Consider the following 16,326-nt stretch of genomic DNA (forward strand, 5'->3'; position numbering starts at 1 on the left):
AAGTAATGTCCATATGAGTAAATATATTTAGTTACATTTTTTAATCCAATCTAACAAACTTTTTAGCAGGTCTAAAGTCCATGGCAGGGTAAAAACATGAGTCAGAGAGAAGGAGGAAGGAAATGTGACAGGATGAATATGTGCTTTGGCCTTATCGCATAATTTCCTAAGCAGCCTAATGAGATTACAGATGTTTATCTAGCCTACATCCTTAATATTCAATATTCTTTCAGCACAGCTAAAATTAAATTATGCACGCAAATGTATTTACCTAGTAAATATGAGGCACGCGAAACCATATGTTTTATTATTAAGCAAAACAGAGAGGAGCACGTGGGCTTAGTTCAGCCTAGCCCAAATTCAAAGATGCCCTGCCTCCTGAGGCGCACCAGGCGGGTTTATGCATCCACAATTGTCAGGAGAGTGTGCCACTATGAAAACGGGACTGCTGATTTAAGTAAGATTATATAGCAGCAACAGCTAATGCATGGAAACATCCTGTGGTCAGATGTCTATATGAATAAAAAATGCGTAAATTCCAGGTGATGTGTGGAAGTAGGCTGATAAGAAAAGGAAAGGAGACAGCTGCGACATCTTTCGGTAAACTGGAGACACTACAGACCTTATTAGGAAAGGGACCATGAAAAAAGCAGGCATTAGGCTGCATTTCCTGGATGGATCTTGGGTGCTTTGTTTTTTAAAAATATAATCTAGATTATATTTTCCACCATGAGCTCTAAGTAATTCCCGTGGAAATGTAAAATCTCATGATTTTTACTTCCTTCCTTTTGCATGGTGCATCGATCTATTTTTCTGATAAGTGTGAATTTATATAAACGTAAATACATCAAAGTCTTTGGGACGTTACAAAAGGCCTCCTCGCTGACACCGCCTACCTTGTGAGGTTGCTGTTTCGCCCTAATTAAAGCCTTTAAGGAAGATTGCTGTTATAGCAATCTGACCTCTGTTACATGGTGAGTGAAACATAATCTTATTTTTATCCTTCTGAAATCTTAACTATAACCCGATGAACTAGAGGAAATAGAGGTGGGCGAAAGGAAAACAGATGCTCTACGTGGTACCAACTTATCCTGAGAGCTAAACTCGGGGAGAAATTTACCCACCTCAGCCGGGTAGCGACAAAGCCTGTCAGCTCTCTGACAGCTCAGTACTATAGTGACACTTGGAGACGTGTCAGCGGCCCTTAAGAAAAGCTGTTTAGCACTCGTTTTCATTTAATACGGCGACTGGAGCATTCGTTCTTAATCCCAGAGTATGTTTTGGCCTGTTTCACTTTTATTTTTTAACGAGCGACCTCATTAGCTCACTAAATAGCTTTGCCGAACTAGCGGCTGGATAGCCGACTAGCAACAGGGAACCTCCCAGTAGTATCATGGCTAGCGAGAATTAGCCACTCCATTTCACTGTGACATCACTTTGGTAACGTCTTAATATTTATTTTATTTTTTCCAGACTACCGCCTTTAAAAACAAGTGCACTACTAAACCTGTTCGGTCTTTCTGCGCTTAACCAGGGCTTCGTGCTTACTCTCGTTTTTCCTTTACAGGGAAGCTAACGTCACTTGCTGTCCCTTGTTTACATGAACACCGGTCATCTGGGGTGCTCTGAGGGCATGTGATGGTTGTAACAACACAGGATGAACTACAGAGAAACCGGGTTGTAAATACGGACATGGAACTTGGAGGTAGCTAACGTCGGCATCTCAGAGCCATTTCTCTGAGAAGATGACCTGGACTCTAAAGGAGGACAGCTGTGCCAGCTCCACTGTTTGACTTTGTGTGGGCGCTGGACGGAGAGCAGGAGCTTTGTTTGTCCCTGTTAAAAGTTTATCATGATGCAAAGCTACATGAGGACAACTGGAAACAAACAGTGCTGGGAATCGGCCTCTGCTTCTACCACAGGGATGATGTGGAAAACTCTCCTGGTCGTTAGTCTTTTCTGCTGGGGAAAGTGTCAAGAGAGCCAGAATATGACACCCGAGGAAAAGGGCGCAATCAGGTGATGAATGTTCACATAGACATATAAACAGTGAGTGCGCTTTTGTAAAATTATTGAAAGCATTTAACTTTTGCGTCTTTACCCGTTTTGTTTTTCTTCTGTGCAGGGACCAGATTGTTGAAATGTTTGATCACGCTTATGGCAGTTACATGGTAAGGTGTTCGTTACAGCATAATATTTGTAATTACCAGTAAGTTTATGTTTGCTTTTTGCAACAGTCCAGAGAAAAGACGAGTCAGTTGCTTCCAATTGGAAACGTGAATGCAAGCAAGCATGTTGGATTTGGTTGAGGTTGCTGTTAGTAATGCTGGAGAGGGTCAGACTCACCTGTGCCTTTATAGGATAACCAGAGTTGGACAAAGAGGCACGCACGACCTAAAGTGTGTGTGGTAGAAGTAAAAAGTAGATGTCCTTGTGACCTAACATAAATTAATCTAAGTGTATATTTAATATAGGTAGAGCAGCTAATGTTTAACTGATTATTGCATGTAAAAGGGCGATAAAGACGCAAAATTATCACTAAAAGGAGTTTAAACAAGTACATTCCTTAGTTAAACTGTCAAAGATTTCTTCAACTGAGTCCGCTAATAGTTTGAATATTTAGATGGAAAACTTAAGGGACATTGTTGAGTGAGAACTAACACTGTATGTGCCAGGTGAAGTGGGAGGTGTATAAGCTATTGATCTCCACCCATCCTTCCTCAATGAAACATTTTATGTGAAATGATAATGAAAGCATGGAGGCAAATGTTTGTTTCTGTTGTAGAAATATGCCTATCCAGCCGATGAGCTGATGCCTCTAAGCTGCAGAGGGAGAGTGCGTGGCCAGGAGCCCAACAGAGGGGACATAGATGACTCCTTGGGGAAGTAAGTAAATCGTTAATTGACATTTGGAGCATGAAAAGCATATACATTTAAATTCCTTCAAGCAGCAGCCAGACCAAAGTATTGCAGCAAAGGTTTGAGTGTGAGCAGTTTAAGATTAGCAGATAAAAGATGACCTGATTTCCAAATGGCATAAAGTAAGAGATGAGATATTTTTGATATTTTGAGCAAGATTACTTCATCATCTCTTATCTGCTGAGGTTCTGAAAGGACAACAAGATAACAGAGAGGGGAAGGGGGGGGGGGTGGGTTGTCTACCCTGCATGATAAGAACCCTGATAAATCTTCCTGAAGGTCTTTTGCAGTCATAGAACAATTTTGATTCGGCTTTCTAGGAATCCTGTGAGTATTTTTTGCAGTAATTCTTTTGCTTTTCCAGACCACAACTTGACCATCACCATTCCTGTTGTTTGAGAAAAGAGCTTTGTGGAAACACTTTTACCCCCACTTTACAAATAAAATGAAAGTATTTATAAAATGTGTATCACCAATACTTTTCTAAAAATGACTCTGAACAGGATGTAGCTGTATCAAGCTACATGATATCTAGAAGTTATCTGACAGCTAAGATCTCTTTTGTAAACTTTCTTTCACTCCTAAAATCGACAGGGCAAAAGTGATACTCACAGTGCTTAAAATTCTATGAAAAGTATGTTTAATTTTCAATTTGAAGCCATTTAGAGATCATTTCATCTCCTGCTTGCTGAAGTAGTCACAGTAAGGAATTTTTGACAAGGGTGCAAAATGTTTTGCATGCCAAGTCTAATTTGTCTAATGCAGGGGTGTCCAACTCCAGGCCTCAAGGGCCTGGTCCTGCAGGTTTTACATATCACCCTGGGTCAACACACCTGGTCTAATGCTTCTGAGAATGATTTTGCATCCTTAAAGAAGACAGGAACTATAGTCTTGCCCTGCTATTCTCTTCAAAAATACCCTAGTATTCAGAGATGCTGAATGACCTGCTGGAGCGGGGGGGCTAGGAGGAGGAGTTGGCTGTCCGACTGCGGTCTGGAGTGTGGGGCCTTCCTGCTGCTGCGGAGTCGGGGCGGTCTGCCTCCCCCCACCGCAGGGAAAAGGGTAACACCACCTGGGTCTGGGTGCAGTTCCCCCCTCCAGGGGCAAGGGTACCTAGACCCGGTTTGTACAGTACGCTTGGGGAGTGTGATCTTATGTACAACGTCTCTTTATGTCTGTCTCCACGTTGGTTGAGTGTGGAGTAAGTGCATATGAGAGCATGAGGGTGGGAATGGATGTTTGTGTCTGTGTGTGCCTGTATGTCTGTGTCTATATGTCAGGTTGGGTGTCAGACGCCACCTCTCTGGGGACATCTCAGGCCCTCCAAGGTTTGGAGGCCTATCTCCCCCTACCACCACTTCCCCTGCCAGTGGCAGACCCCCTCAGACATCGGTGCGTTGGTGGTTCTCTGTGTCCGGGGATGGGCGTCCAGGTACACACCGGCTCACTCCTTGGCGGCCGCTTATCGGGGCCTGGAGCCTGGGGCTCGCTCAGGCCACTTCGGAGGTGGGGTGCCCCTGGCCTCTCGGCCTGGGGCTCGGTCACTCAGGCGCGGCTGGCTGCCGGCGGAGCTCACGGGCGCGTCACTGCAACTCCCCCTGGCTTCTGCTCCGCGGCTGCTGAGTGAGCCCTCATCTGGGACTCTCCTCAGCTCTTTCCGGGACAGTGGCGCGGCTGCCCCTCTGTTGGTCTTCCTTGGTCTCTTGTGTTCTGGGGGCCTCTGGATGTCTGGAGTTCTGATCTCCTCCATACCTGCTTCATGCCCTGGAGGACGGGGCTGTGGCCCCCCCACACCCTCTAGCAGATTATTACAAGAAGGAACCTTTTAAAAAACAAAAAACAAGCGCGTCCATGCTCACAGGTGTACACACGGGTGATCACACCCACAAACTGCACCCTTTTTGGCTCCTACCTCAGGGCACACTGTGTTCTGTTGGTCTTGTGTGCTGCACAGTGGTGTTTAGTGTTTGGTATTTGCTGTCGTATTCCCATGTATCATTGTGGTGTTGTTTGTTCTGTTGCTCTTGTTCTCTTCTGCTTGTTTTCTTTTTTCTTTCAGCAGGTGATCCAGGTGATTGATATATGCATTTTTTTCTTCTCTGCCCGTTCTGTTGGTTTTTGTCTTTTGCCCTTCTCCCCGTCCCTCTTCTCAGCTGTTTCTCTTTCCCTCTTTCTTTCTCCCCTTCTTTCCCCCAGTCAAGTCTGTCCCGTATTCAGTAAGTGAAAATAAAAGAAACAATAAAAGGTGAATCAAATGGACCATTACGGCAAGGCTGGGATGGTCAATTTGGTAAAGTAAATCCGTTGGGCATCTTTCTTTGCCTTTAGACAACAATTCTGATGGCAAAAGAGCCAAACGGGACAGGCCAAAAGAAAAAAAAAAAAAAAGAGATGCTGAATGAGCCGCCAGTTTAAGCAATAAAACCAACAGGAAGGCATTAAATCGGCATCTTGGAGTGCCATACACAGATCTATGTACAACACGTGTTTTATAATGTAACATTTAGCTTCAGACTCAGCATGAGTCATTACAAATTTAACTGAATCAGTGGAAAGTAGGACACCAGCTATGCTGCACTCTGCTAGCTATCGACATGTCATAATATTCGTTTCCACCATCTTTTTAGGTTTTCTCTCACTCTGATTGACACCCTTGACACCCTGGTGGTAAGTATTTGATTTTCCTCTCATAAAAAAACAATATTGCTTTGCTTGTGTTTTTGAACAATTATTTCTTTCGCTCGCATGAATTTTAAACAGGTTTTAAACAAGCTTGATGAGTTTGAGGAGGCAGTGAAGAAGGCTGTGAGTGATGTACGCCTCGACAACGATGTGGTGGTGTCAGTGTTTGAGACCAATATCAGAGTTTTAGGGTATGAATCTTATGTATATATAATATATTATACAGCCTTTGTTATTTTCCTTAGATTTGTATTAACGGCTTTATTTGAAGTGCTTTTTTTCTTGGCTCATTATTCCAATTGTAGTATTTTTTGACATCAGTACATCGTTTTATTGTCACTGGAAAGAAATATCCTGAGTATTTCTTCTTCCCAGTGGGCTTTTAGGGGGCCATGTGATGGCTGACCTCCTACGGCAACGTGGGGAGAGGATGCAATGGTATCGTGACGAGCTCCTACATATGGCCAAAGAGCTGGGCCATCGATTACTGCCTGCCTTTAACACCACAAGTGGCCTTCCCTATCCTAAGGTAGTGCTTATTTTATTGTTAAATATCACAAACCTTATTGCAGATTCATTATATGCTATCTAGTTCTTCAAAATTAGGCACTAATAAACAACAAACGTGTTCCTCATTTTGCACAGTAACTGATATAATTTTTGCTGTATTTGGCTCACCAGGTAAATCTGCGCTACGGTGTCCTAAACCCACTTTCCCGGACAGGCACCGAGTCCGACACCTGCACAGCATGTGCAGGAACAATGATCCTGGAATTCGCTGCCCTCAGCAGGCTGTCAGGAAACTCTGTGTTTGAGGTATTACCTTATTCTTCCTTCTTTTTTTCTTTTTTTTACTTTTTCATGTTAGGAATTATAGCCGAGTGTAGTTTTCACCTCAAAGAGTTTAAGCATGTAATACTTTTACAGGAACATGCAAGGAAAGCTCTGGATGTCCTCTGGGAGAGGCGACAGAGGGGAAGTGACTTGGTGGGGACTGTCATCAATATCCACAATGGAGAATGGGTCCGGAGGGGTGAGGCAGTTTAAACACAAAGATACACAAACATCGACAGCACTGGAATCATGCAGGTTCTCACACAAGCAGTGGAAATCGAGCCTTACTGAGTCTTGTCGCTTCTGTGTTTGCAGACAGTGGAGTTGGTGCTGGCATCGATTCATACTATGAATACCTGATGAAGGCGTACATTCTTCTGGGAGACAATGTCTTTCTGGACAGGTTCAACGTTGTAAGCATTCCTTGCTGTAACATCATTGTCTCACACAGTCTGTCATATTATAGTGTTTGAGCTGAAAACACTACAGTAATTATTTGTGTTTCTTGGTTTTTCCTCTACAGCACTACAGTGCCATTATGAAGTACATCAGTCAGCCTCCCCTGCTGCTCAATGTACACATGCACAACCCCACAGTGAGTGTGCGAAGCTGGATGGACTCTCTCCTGGCATTCTTCCCTGGCCTGCAGGTCTTAAGATGTGCTCAGTTAATCATATTGACTCTTTTAATAGTGAAAGAGTTTGTTGTTTATAGTTTCTAAAGTCCTGCTTTTGCTTATATAGGTTTTGCGAGGGGATCTGAAACCAGCCATTGAAACTCATGAAATGCTTTACCAAGTAACCAAACAGCACAAGTTTCTTCCAGAGGTAATGACTCAGTATTTGTATTCCTCTGTATCCCAGAACATTTCAGCAGTCAAGAAAAGTGGTACTAACCTCTTTTGTTTTTTGTTCATCTCACTGAAGGCTTTCACTACAGAGTTCAGAGTTCATTGGGGTCAACACCTACTGAGACCAGAGTTTGCAGAAAGCACCTACTACCTCTATAAGGTAACCCTGTATGTTTAATCTCTGTCACTACCAGTGTCGCTGATTAAATATATTGCATTTCCTTTGGTTGTAAAAGTTCAACTTTGTTAAAAGTTGGCAAATTTATACAAGTATTTTATTCCTTTTAAGGATATGAAGAGCTTATCCTGTAGGACATGTAGGTAAGATTATATTTTGATGTGTGCAGGCCACTGGTGACCCCTACTACCTCAGAGTGGGACAATCCATAGTGGAAAAGCTCAATGCCTATGCCAGAGTGCCTTGCGGGTTTGCTGCTGTGCAAGATGTCCGCACAGGGACACATGAAGACAGGTACTGTGTGAGGCGAACTCTGTTCTGAACATTTAAAAACTGAAAAGTGTAACCTAAGTGTAACCTTAAGTATCAGAAACAGATGTGACCATTTTTTTTTCTCCTTCTGATTTTTTTTTTCTTTCTTCTATATATGTGGGCTTTTCTGTGTTTAGGATGGACTCGTTCTTTCTGGCTGAGATGTTTAAATACCTGTACCTAATGTTTTCTGAGAAGAGTCACCTGCCAATTGATATGGACGGCTACATTTTCACTACAGAGGCTCACCTCCTGCCTATATCTCTTTCCACCACTCAGCCACCTTGTCCAGGAAACGATACGGTGAGAGCGCTCACTTTGTCACAAACACCGGTGCAAATGTTATCTTCCTCTATTTTCTATACAAGCTTGTGTATACCAACCACTCTGTTAGGTCCACCTGTCAAATTGCTTTTTAACATGGATATCTAATCAGGCAATCACATGTCAACAACTCAATTCATTAAAGCTGCGTCCACAAAGTGAAGTGCCCATTGGAAATGCTTTTGAAGCTGACAGCTGGTTGCTTGTGGATATTCCAGGTTGCAGTTGCCTACGTGACCTTCTTAATATCTTCACCACCGGGTACTCATACTCTTGTCTATAGTCAACACGTACTGCTGAGAATCACTTCCAGGGTTGTATGCAGATTTAGTCACGTAGACCTGTTCTCGACTGTCTTCTTGAACTCAAATGGAGCAAGGTTGTACCCACCTTCTGATGGCTGCCTTCAGCAGGATAACACACCATGTCACAAAGCTCAGATCACCTGAAACTGGAATGAGTTCTCGGTTTTCAAAACTCCTCCGAAGTCACCAGATCTCAATCAAAAGCACCTCTGGGATGTGGTGGAACCAGAGATTTGCATCATTGATGTTGTTAAATCCTCCCAATTCTTTTGATCTTTGGGCTGAAGGAAGGACAATACTCGGTGTATAAATGCTCAATCAACAATCTTTTATTCCATACAATTCAACACTTTATGAGCATAAACCATCCGGAGGGGAGATGAGCGCGGGAGGGTGTCCGCCTGATCTCGAAGTGTCTGAGCGTTCCTCAGATTCTTATAGCTTCAGCCCCCCTCCACCTAGTCATAAAAGCTAAACATCCACATTCTTTCTCTCTCTCAGTGAGTCTAAGTTATGACCTTGGCTTCCTGTGCAGTGTGTTCTGTTCTTTTCTAATCAGACGAATAAGGCCATGACTCTCTGAAAACAGTATTTCTTATACCTCAGCAGTATAATGCATCATAAAACAATATCATTCATTCACAATAGATCAGCAGCTTAATGTAATACAAATCAGTTTAATAACTGTAATAGTTATCACCTTCTTCTAAGTCAGGAGAATAATGCAAACTAAAACTACATAATAATTTCACAATCTTTAATTAGGGGTCTAACGTGGCATAAGATAATATAATAATCTCACAATGTGCAGACAACGGATCTGTTGTAATTGTGTGATACTATCATGTCAATTTGGCCCCAGATCTCTGAGAAAAGTTTCCAGCACCTAATTGAATGAGTGCCATGAAGAATTGAGGCAAAAAGGAGGTCAAAAACAGTGCTACCTGGTTTGTTTGTATGTCTCACATTAGCACTGTCAAATTTTTACTAAATCTGACAGTGCTAATACTGATATTGTGATAACAGAAATTTGAAGAAAATGAGGATGGCAGCATGCCACCAGTCTAATTTATCTCAAACTTTGTTTTGTTTTTTAGTACAAAGGTTTGGGTTTGTAACAGAGAAGGAAGGTGATCTTAATTTAGTGAATATTGTAATTATTGTAAGTCTCACTTATATGACAGTGCTGTATATTTAGAAGTTAACAGCAAAACTCACTGGCATAGTTGTATAGTAGGTACATACTTATTTAAAGGTGTGTCTTGTTCTTCAGGAGACTGTTCGTATTTCTCAAGAAGAAGATCTGTTTACACACTCCTGTCCCAGCACTGAGACGTTATTCCCAAACAACCCGTCATTTGCCAAAACCATCAGGGACGGATACAAGTACCTCACTGGGGTGGGACGAGCTTTCCACCCTTTACCCATCAGGTGTGTCCAGCTGCAAGAGACTTTTGATTCCAGAGTAAATTCTCTGGTGGATTTGTGAAGTTGTTTACCTGACTGCCTTCATACTTTGCAGGGAAATTGAACTTCCACTCCACGATAATGGCATGGAGCCAGTGGAGTTCTTTAAAAGCATGGGCATTTCTCTCACTCCACTGAACGAAGCCAATATGGGAGACACTGGAAGGCTTAAGGTATACACTGATTACTTTGTACTCTAAATATGAACTGAAATGATGAGTTCAGGGTCAAAAATACGTCCGAAAATATACAATTACATGTAATTTTTTTTAATTCCACAGCCATTTTTTATACAATACTTCTTTTCAATATTTAATGCCATTGGTAAAACAAATTAAATTCAAATTGATTTAGTTTATTATTGTAAATGAATTAGTGCTCCAGCTGCAGTATTTTCATACTCCACCAGGAGGCACTGTCCAAACTCTGTGGATCAACGAGTATATTTTCTTCCATTATAGTTATCTAGTTTGTTATACTTGTCTTATAACGGTCCACTCTTTTAAAGCAAAATCTGCCTGAGATTTAGTTTAAATGTGAAGTTATGTATTTTAATGGTCCAACCCACTGATTCCCAAAGTATGTGCCAGTTGTATAGGTACTACAACCTAATTAAAAATGTTAATAGGAGGTGGTTAGGTTGTGTTATTACTCATTACACTAACCTAAATTTACTGCTCTTGTGTTGATGTTTGTGTACCAGTGGTAGTGGAGTCACACTCCTTAACATTTTGCATATGACTAGGTAGCATTAGCAATTTATAGCCAACAGTCTGTGTTGTTTGTGTGTGCGTGTGTTTTTTCTTTTTTTTTCTTAATTAAATGTTCAGGGAAATCCATCAGTTTGTCTTGTATTTTGATTAGAGTGAAGATTGGCTGGTGCCACATGGGTATTTCTGGTTTTTAAGTGTGCTGCAGCACTCTTGACTTTGGGAATGGCTGACCTGACCAGCTCTTGTTTTCAATTGGGTCTCTAAATAATGATGTCTGCAGGAGCATAAAGGAGTTTACCGGGTAAAACTTGTAGCAGAATTGAGCCAGGCACCAGAGGAGGAGGTTGTGGTGCCTCATGTCGTTCAGCTCATATCCCCACCATTTCTGGGAAGGACGGTCCTCACTGCAGGACCTGCCAAATTTGGGATGGACCTCACCAAGCAGGAGCATGGGGTGAGATAACACACCACATGGTATCGGTGTCAAAGCTAGTGTAGCTTTCAGGAACAAAGACAGAAACATGTGTTTCATTGCAACAATGTGTTTGAATAGATTACAATCTGAGATAATTGATATAATATGAACTACTAATTAAAATTAATAATTTATGTATGCATTTTTGTTCTCTTGGTCTTGTTTAGTTCTTTTCTCTAACGTGCAAAGACAAAATCACATTAAAACAAACTCTTGTGCTGCAGGTGAAGGGAAGCATAGTGAAAGCTTCCCCCTACACTGCGTGTGGACCCATAGACAATGCAGCGGGCCTAAAAGGCCACATCGCTCTGGCACTAAGAGGTGACTGCATGTTTGCTGCAAAGGCTCGTTGGCTACAGAAGGCAGGAGCCATAGGAGCTATTTTCATAGGTGAGAGTCATTACCAGTTGAGCTGAAATCATTTGCTCTTATAGTATTTCTCAAAGTTTAGAATGAGTGGACTTCAAAGATGTTCATGAGCTCAGCATACGCCTTTGTTCCTCAGACCACCGTGAAGGAAGCAACAGCGAGGAAACCCCTCTCTTCCAGATGGTTGGAGATGGCGACTCCACTGAAGACATCACCCTGCCTTTAGTCTTCCTGTTCAGCCGTGAGGGTGCCGTGCTCACAGCTGCCCTGGAGAAACATCACAATGTGGATGTGCTGCTGCTGCCCAAAGAGAGGCAGCTCGGACGTGGTGAGCATCAGGAGGAAGATTAGATTAGATATAATATGTTTATGGTATTGTCAGCAAATCCCATGAACAGTTAAAAAATGACATTATAGTTTGGTTGGTCTTTTTTTTTTTTTAATGCTGTCCAACTTTTTGAGTCTCTTGGATAATTTGGCACGAACCCTGTTCAAAGCTGGCTGGGAGCCGGTGACTATTTTTAGAATTCATGTGGTACCGGTGATAGGTCTCTAATATCCTGTGGGGGAGCCACAGTGGATAGATTTTGGCACAGATTTTACACCCGCTGCCCTCCCGTTTATCTAACACCAGGTATACACTAGCTTGTGACCCCCTAATAGGGTCTACAGAATCAAAGGAAAATATTATTCAGATTTTTAATGCTTGTTGGAAACAAAAAGGATGTAGACTCATCAGATTTATACTTAATCATATGTTTTATAAAAGTCACTGTAAAGGTTAGGAAGAAAATTAGATAGCGTTGTTTTCAGAATTCATGCAGTGAAGAGTAGTAAAGATAATGCTGGGTGTATAATCTCTGTGATGTGACTCACCAATGTGTTAACAATAGACGTGAAAAAGTGTCTGCCTCACAGAAAATACTTACTATCATCTGTCACTTACCATTTTTATTGATTTTATATATTTAATGTTTGTTGAAAGGTGAAAAATATAGAATATCACCAGATATATACTTGATCAAATAGTGTCTAAAAGACACTGTGAAGGTTAGGAAGGCCTTTGTGCTTCTGTCCTTTAATAGATGTTTTAACTACACAGGATATGTTGTGCGTCATGGTTCCTCTGACATAATACAGAAATCAAACTTTATGTAGCATACAACAATGTATTTTCTTGTGGATTTGACATAGCTGTTGGTCCCAAATTGACCCAGAACATATAGCTATCATCATTTTATTATTGTTTTACTTGGTAGCAAAGTGCAGATTCACTATTTCAGTTGTTTTTAATTCAGGGTAATATAAAAATGGAATTGAAGTTGAGGACAAAATGAAATGATATGGAAAAACGTAGTTTGTGCTGCAGATGTGAGCTCTTCTCCTGTTTACGTGTGTCGTTGTCTGTCCTTGTACTACAGATAAAATGGAGAAACACGTCAGCATGAACCTAAAACTCCGCCTGGCAGAGGAGGGGGAGATGGAGGGGGGAGCAGCTAGCGGGCGCACCCTGGAGTTTGTCTTGGAGAATGACGAGGTGCTTCTTAAGGACGAGGGAGTAGAAGAACTGAGAGAAAAACAGCAGCAGTCATGCACAGAGGACAGTGACAGGACTTAACCCTCTCAAATCCCAGACTCTTAATGTCAGACCAAACACAAATCCATGAGCTGTGCTGATCCCGAACTTTGCTGCCACTGGTATCTTGTCAGGTTCTGGATGGAGTGTGCCTCAGAGCCCCTCACTGCCCTACAGCACAGGGAGCCCTCAGTGACACAACTGGCATGTTTACGCCTGTCTTGAAGGGTCTATATTTACCTTTCAGTCAAAGATTTGCAGATTCTGCTCCATGTGGTACAGGAAATGGTGGTTGAGGTGTGGCTTCTGATCTCATGAGACTAAACTTAGTAATATAAATCTAAAAGGATAGGCTGTTAATGTGTAAACCTAAACCTAACCTGTAGTTTTTGCTCCTGTGGGCCCATATGAAGTACATCCAGAGGAAACTGTAGATAAGGGTCCAAAAATGTCCTCAGCTACGGTTGTTATGCAATGCAGTGCATTTTTAGTATATATTGCACCTTTTCACTTTAACAAGTACTGTTTAGGCATTCATTGATAGAGAGTAGAATATTACATGGCCAGTAGGTGGTGTTAGCTACCAGAGCTTCTCGGTAATGTAATGCTGGCTGTTGAAGAACAGGAAGTTGGTTTAATTTAAAAACTATTTTCTTTCTTACTGGAAATCACTTCAGGGAATTTTAAGAGTGAATACAGTTTGCATTGATGAAGAGTGCGTGTGTGTTTGTGTGCGTGCGTGTGCGCCTGTGCGTGCTCTGCTTTTTTGCTACTATGTGAGCAGTGTCTGTGACTGTGTATGTGTGTGTATGTGTAATGACTAAAAAAAACCCTTGAAGGCATCTCGGTTAAAACGTCACAAGGCAAAAACGTATCCATCTTTACAAATTCAGAAAATCGGTACGATTTACCGTCATGAATCTTTTAAAGTTCAGCTTTCTAACCCAAAAATAGCCACACGGTTAAGTTGTAACTCACGTTTTCTTAGAAACACTGAAACTGTGATCAGAGGCGGTTTTCTTGCAAGCAGACACCCCTGGTTTCAGGTGCAGCGTCAAGGATTGTTGAGGCTGCTTTGCACTTTGAGACTTGTGGAAAATTGGGAAAAAAAAGAATCATCCTATTATTACGTTTGTTTATGGTCAAATGTAATAACTCATTATGGTTATTTTTCATTGCATTTTCACTGTGTAACAATTGATTGTTTGTATCTTCCTTTAAATGCCAATTTTTTTTTTTGCAATGCTCCTTTCAAAACACTGCAAATTGTCACATTTATGAATAAGTGGATTGGGTGAAATTTTGGTGAGGTTTTTGGATCATCTAACATTTACCAGAGAAGAAAAGACCAACTGAATCCTACACATTTATGCCAGCGTGTGACTGAAATCTATAGTGGATGCATTTTGCATAAATTTACAAGCTGGGGTTCTGACTCTCACACACTCCTTGCATACTCACCTGTTTTACAGCATTAGGTTTACTTGTTATAACTTTGGATTAAAACTCAAAACACTGCATAACTATTTCATCCACACTAATAGTAGTTTGCTTGATTCTTAACTTTTGTGTAACATGGAAATGTGAGCTGTCATTTGTTCCTTACCTAACTGTAAAGTGCACCCGTTCCTGATGCTGCTGAGCTGATTTGAAGTCAGATATTTGTTTGGTCTTTTATAAGGCTGTGCCAACCTGTTTACCTCAGGACTGTGTATGTAAATGTTCATGCAGATAAAAGGACCATGCACCAAAAAATGGATTGTTCTTCTTTTAAATGATTTTCATGCTTCTTCTGCAACTCTGAGGTTTTTGTTGGATTGTGTCCTGCAGCTCATAAAGTGCCAAAAGAGAGATTATCTGAAATCACTTTCCAGGACATAAACTTAGACACATTTGTCAGTAAATTAAAAATCATAATTCCTAACCCAATCAACCAACCTATGTTTTTTTTTTTTTCTTTTTTCCATTACTCTGCATTTTTATCATCAGTGGCAGTTATGGTTTCCTATGAGGTCATAGGTTAAAGGATGTGGTTGCCATTTCCCTGTAGTAGGCTTTTGTGATTAATCATCCAGCGTAGTCTTTCTGATACTTTATTTCTCACTTCATACTGACGTATTTATCTGGTTAAAGACCTTTTGTGATTAGTTTTCCCTTTAAAAGTAGTTTAAAGTAATGTGTGCAGCTGTGTACACAGGTTGGAAATGCAATTTGATTGTAACACATTTCATATTAAGTACACACATCTTTGTAATTTTATGAATTTTTTAAAAATTTATTAGAAATATTGTGCAAGAGCAAAATAACTTCTTTATGTATATATTTTATGTACAGTTTGAGCTCAACAGAAAAGCCACGTAACATCAGTTGCCTCCAAAACCCACATGCATCACATCCGTGCCACAGCACTGCAGCGGGTTGTGAGCTTTTCAAAAAAAAGAATGCTGTCTGACTACCTTTGTCCGGGAAAAATGAGACAGACCTTGACACGTTTTTGTTCCAGAGGACTACGTGGCAAGAACGATGATGCCTGCGATGACATCAGTTATAATAGTGCTGCTGATGCTGTTTCACCCACAAAAAGCCCCGCCATGTAAGGACTCTGGACAGCTTTTAGAATAAAGAGGTTGTAATTGTTGAGTGGTAGTCCTAGAGCAATCTAATTTACTGCAAGACAAATGACATGTTGGGGGGTTTTGTGTGTGTGTGTGTCACAAAATACAGTATACCACAAATCCATTTGATTACACAGCTTTTTTTAAGTGCGTGTATAGTCATAGTAAAAAGAAAGTACAAGGGTTTTACATATCAGGACAGGAATCTGGTCTTTATCAGACCTTACAGTTAGATAAATACAACCTCATATGAAGTGGCAAACATGACATATTATAGCATCCATCCATCTTTCCACTTTGCTTATCCAATTAAGGGTTGTAGGGGGCTGGAGCCTATCCCCTCTGGGGTGAGAGGTGGAGTACATCCTGGACCGGTCACCAGTCTGTCACACGGCTAACGCAGAGATAACCATTCACACTCACATTCACACTTTGGGCAATTTAGCTTCCCCAATTAACCTCACTCCACTAACTGCATGTTCTTGTACTGTGGGAGGAAGCAGAGTACCTGGAGGGAACCCACGCAGACCCAAGGAGAACATGCTGCCCTGATATAAGACACTTTGTCATTATTTATTTTATGACAGTTAAGCCATAATGCAGAAGCAGTGTGAAAAATTAAGTCGACCCAAACTGCTTTTATAGGAATTATGAGGGTAAGGAGCAGCCTGACCATAATGCATATCAGCACAAACAACTTGCACCAA

General features: G+C 41.4%; 1 protein-coding gene across 3 annotated transcripts; it reads left to right on the forward strand.

Moving 5' to 3' along the window:
* The first annotated feature begins 817 nt into the window (after nt 1–817).
* Nucleotides 818–15,119, forward strand: LOC147325767 (ER degradation-enhancing alpha-mannosidase-like protein 3). 3 transcript variants are annotated; one of them, XM_086300443.1, is made up of 21 exons: nt 818–974; nt 1,568–2,019; nt 2,126–2,171; nt 2,786–2,886; nt 5,547–5,586; nt 5,680–5,792; nt 5,977–6,130; nt 6,283–6,417; nt 6,529–6,634; nt 6,751–6,848; nt 6,959–7,084; nt 7,179–7,262; nt 7,362–7,445; nt 7,633–7,757; nt 7,913–8,078; nt 9,678–9,835; nt 9,927–10,044; nt 10,865–11,038; nt 11,284–11,449; nt 11,565–11,756; nt 12,850–15,119. In XM_086300443.1, the coding sequence occupies exons 2-21, from the start codon at nt 1,853–1,855 to the stop codon at nt 13,044–13,046; spliced, it is 2,550 nt and encodes an 849-aa protein (XP_086156569.1). In that variant the 5' UTR covers nt 818–974; nt 1,568–1,852; the 3' UTR covers nt 13,047–15,119. The 3 variants fall into 3 exon arrangements, with proteins under 3 accessions (XP_086156569.1, XP_086156568.1, XP_086156567.1); XM_086300442.1 differs by lacking the exon at nt 818–974 and adding an exon at nt 1,139–1,273; XM_086300441.1 differs by lacking the exon at nt 818–974 and adding an exon at nt 1,145–1,440.
* The last annotated feature ends 1,207 nt before the right edge of the window (nt 15,120–16,326 follow it).

This window comes from Aulonocara sp. 'chitande type north' Nkhata Bay, linkage group LG7 (assembly GCF_057382095.1).
Source record: "Aulonocara sp. 'chitande type north' Nkhata Bay isolate Kocher_YH1m ecotype deep benthic linkage group LG7, A_spYH_male_GT1.1, whole genome shotgun sequence".
NCBI lineage: Eukaryota > Metazoa > Chordata > Actinopteri > Cichliformes > Cichlidae > Aulonocara > Aulonocara sp. 'chitande type north' Nkhata Bay.

Bases quoted from the DNA above. Each gene is read 5' to 3' on its own strand.
- LOC147325767 (XM_086300443.1), top strand. From the start codon at position 1,853: ATGATGCAAAGCTACATGAGGACAACTGGAAACAAACAGTGCTGGGAA. The intron at 7,446-7,632 runs GTAACCCTGTAT...TGATGTGTGCAG, and splicing joins GCACCTACTACCTCTATAAG to GCCACTGGTGACCCCTACTA. The intron at 9,836-9,926 runs GTGTGTCCAGCT...CATACTTTGCAG, and splicing joins TTCCACCCTTTACCCATCAG to GGAAATTGAACTTCCACTCC.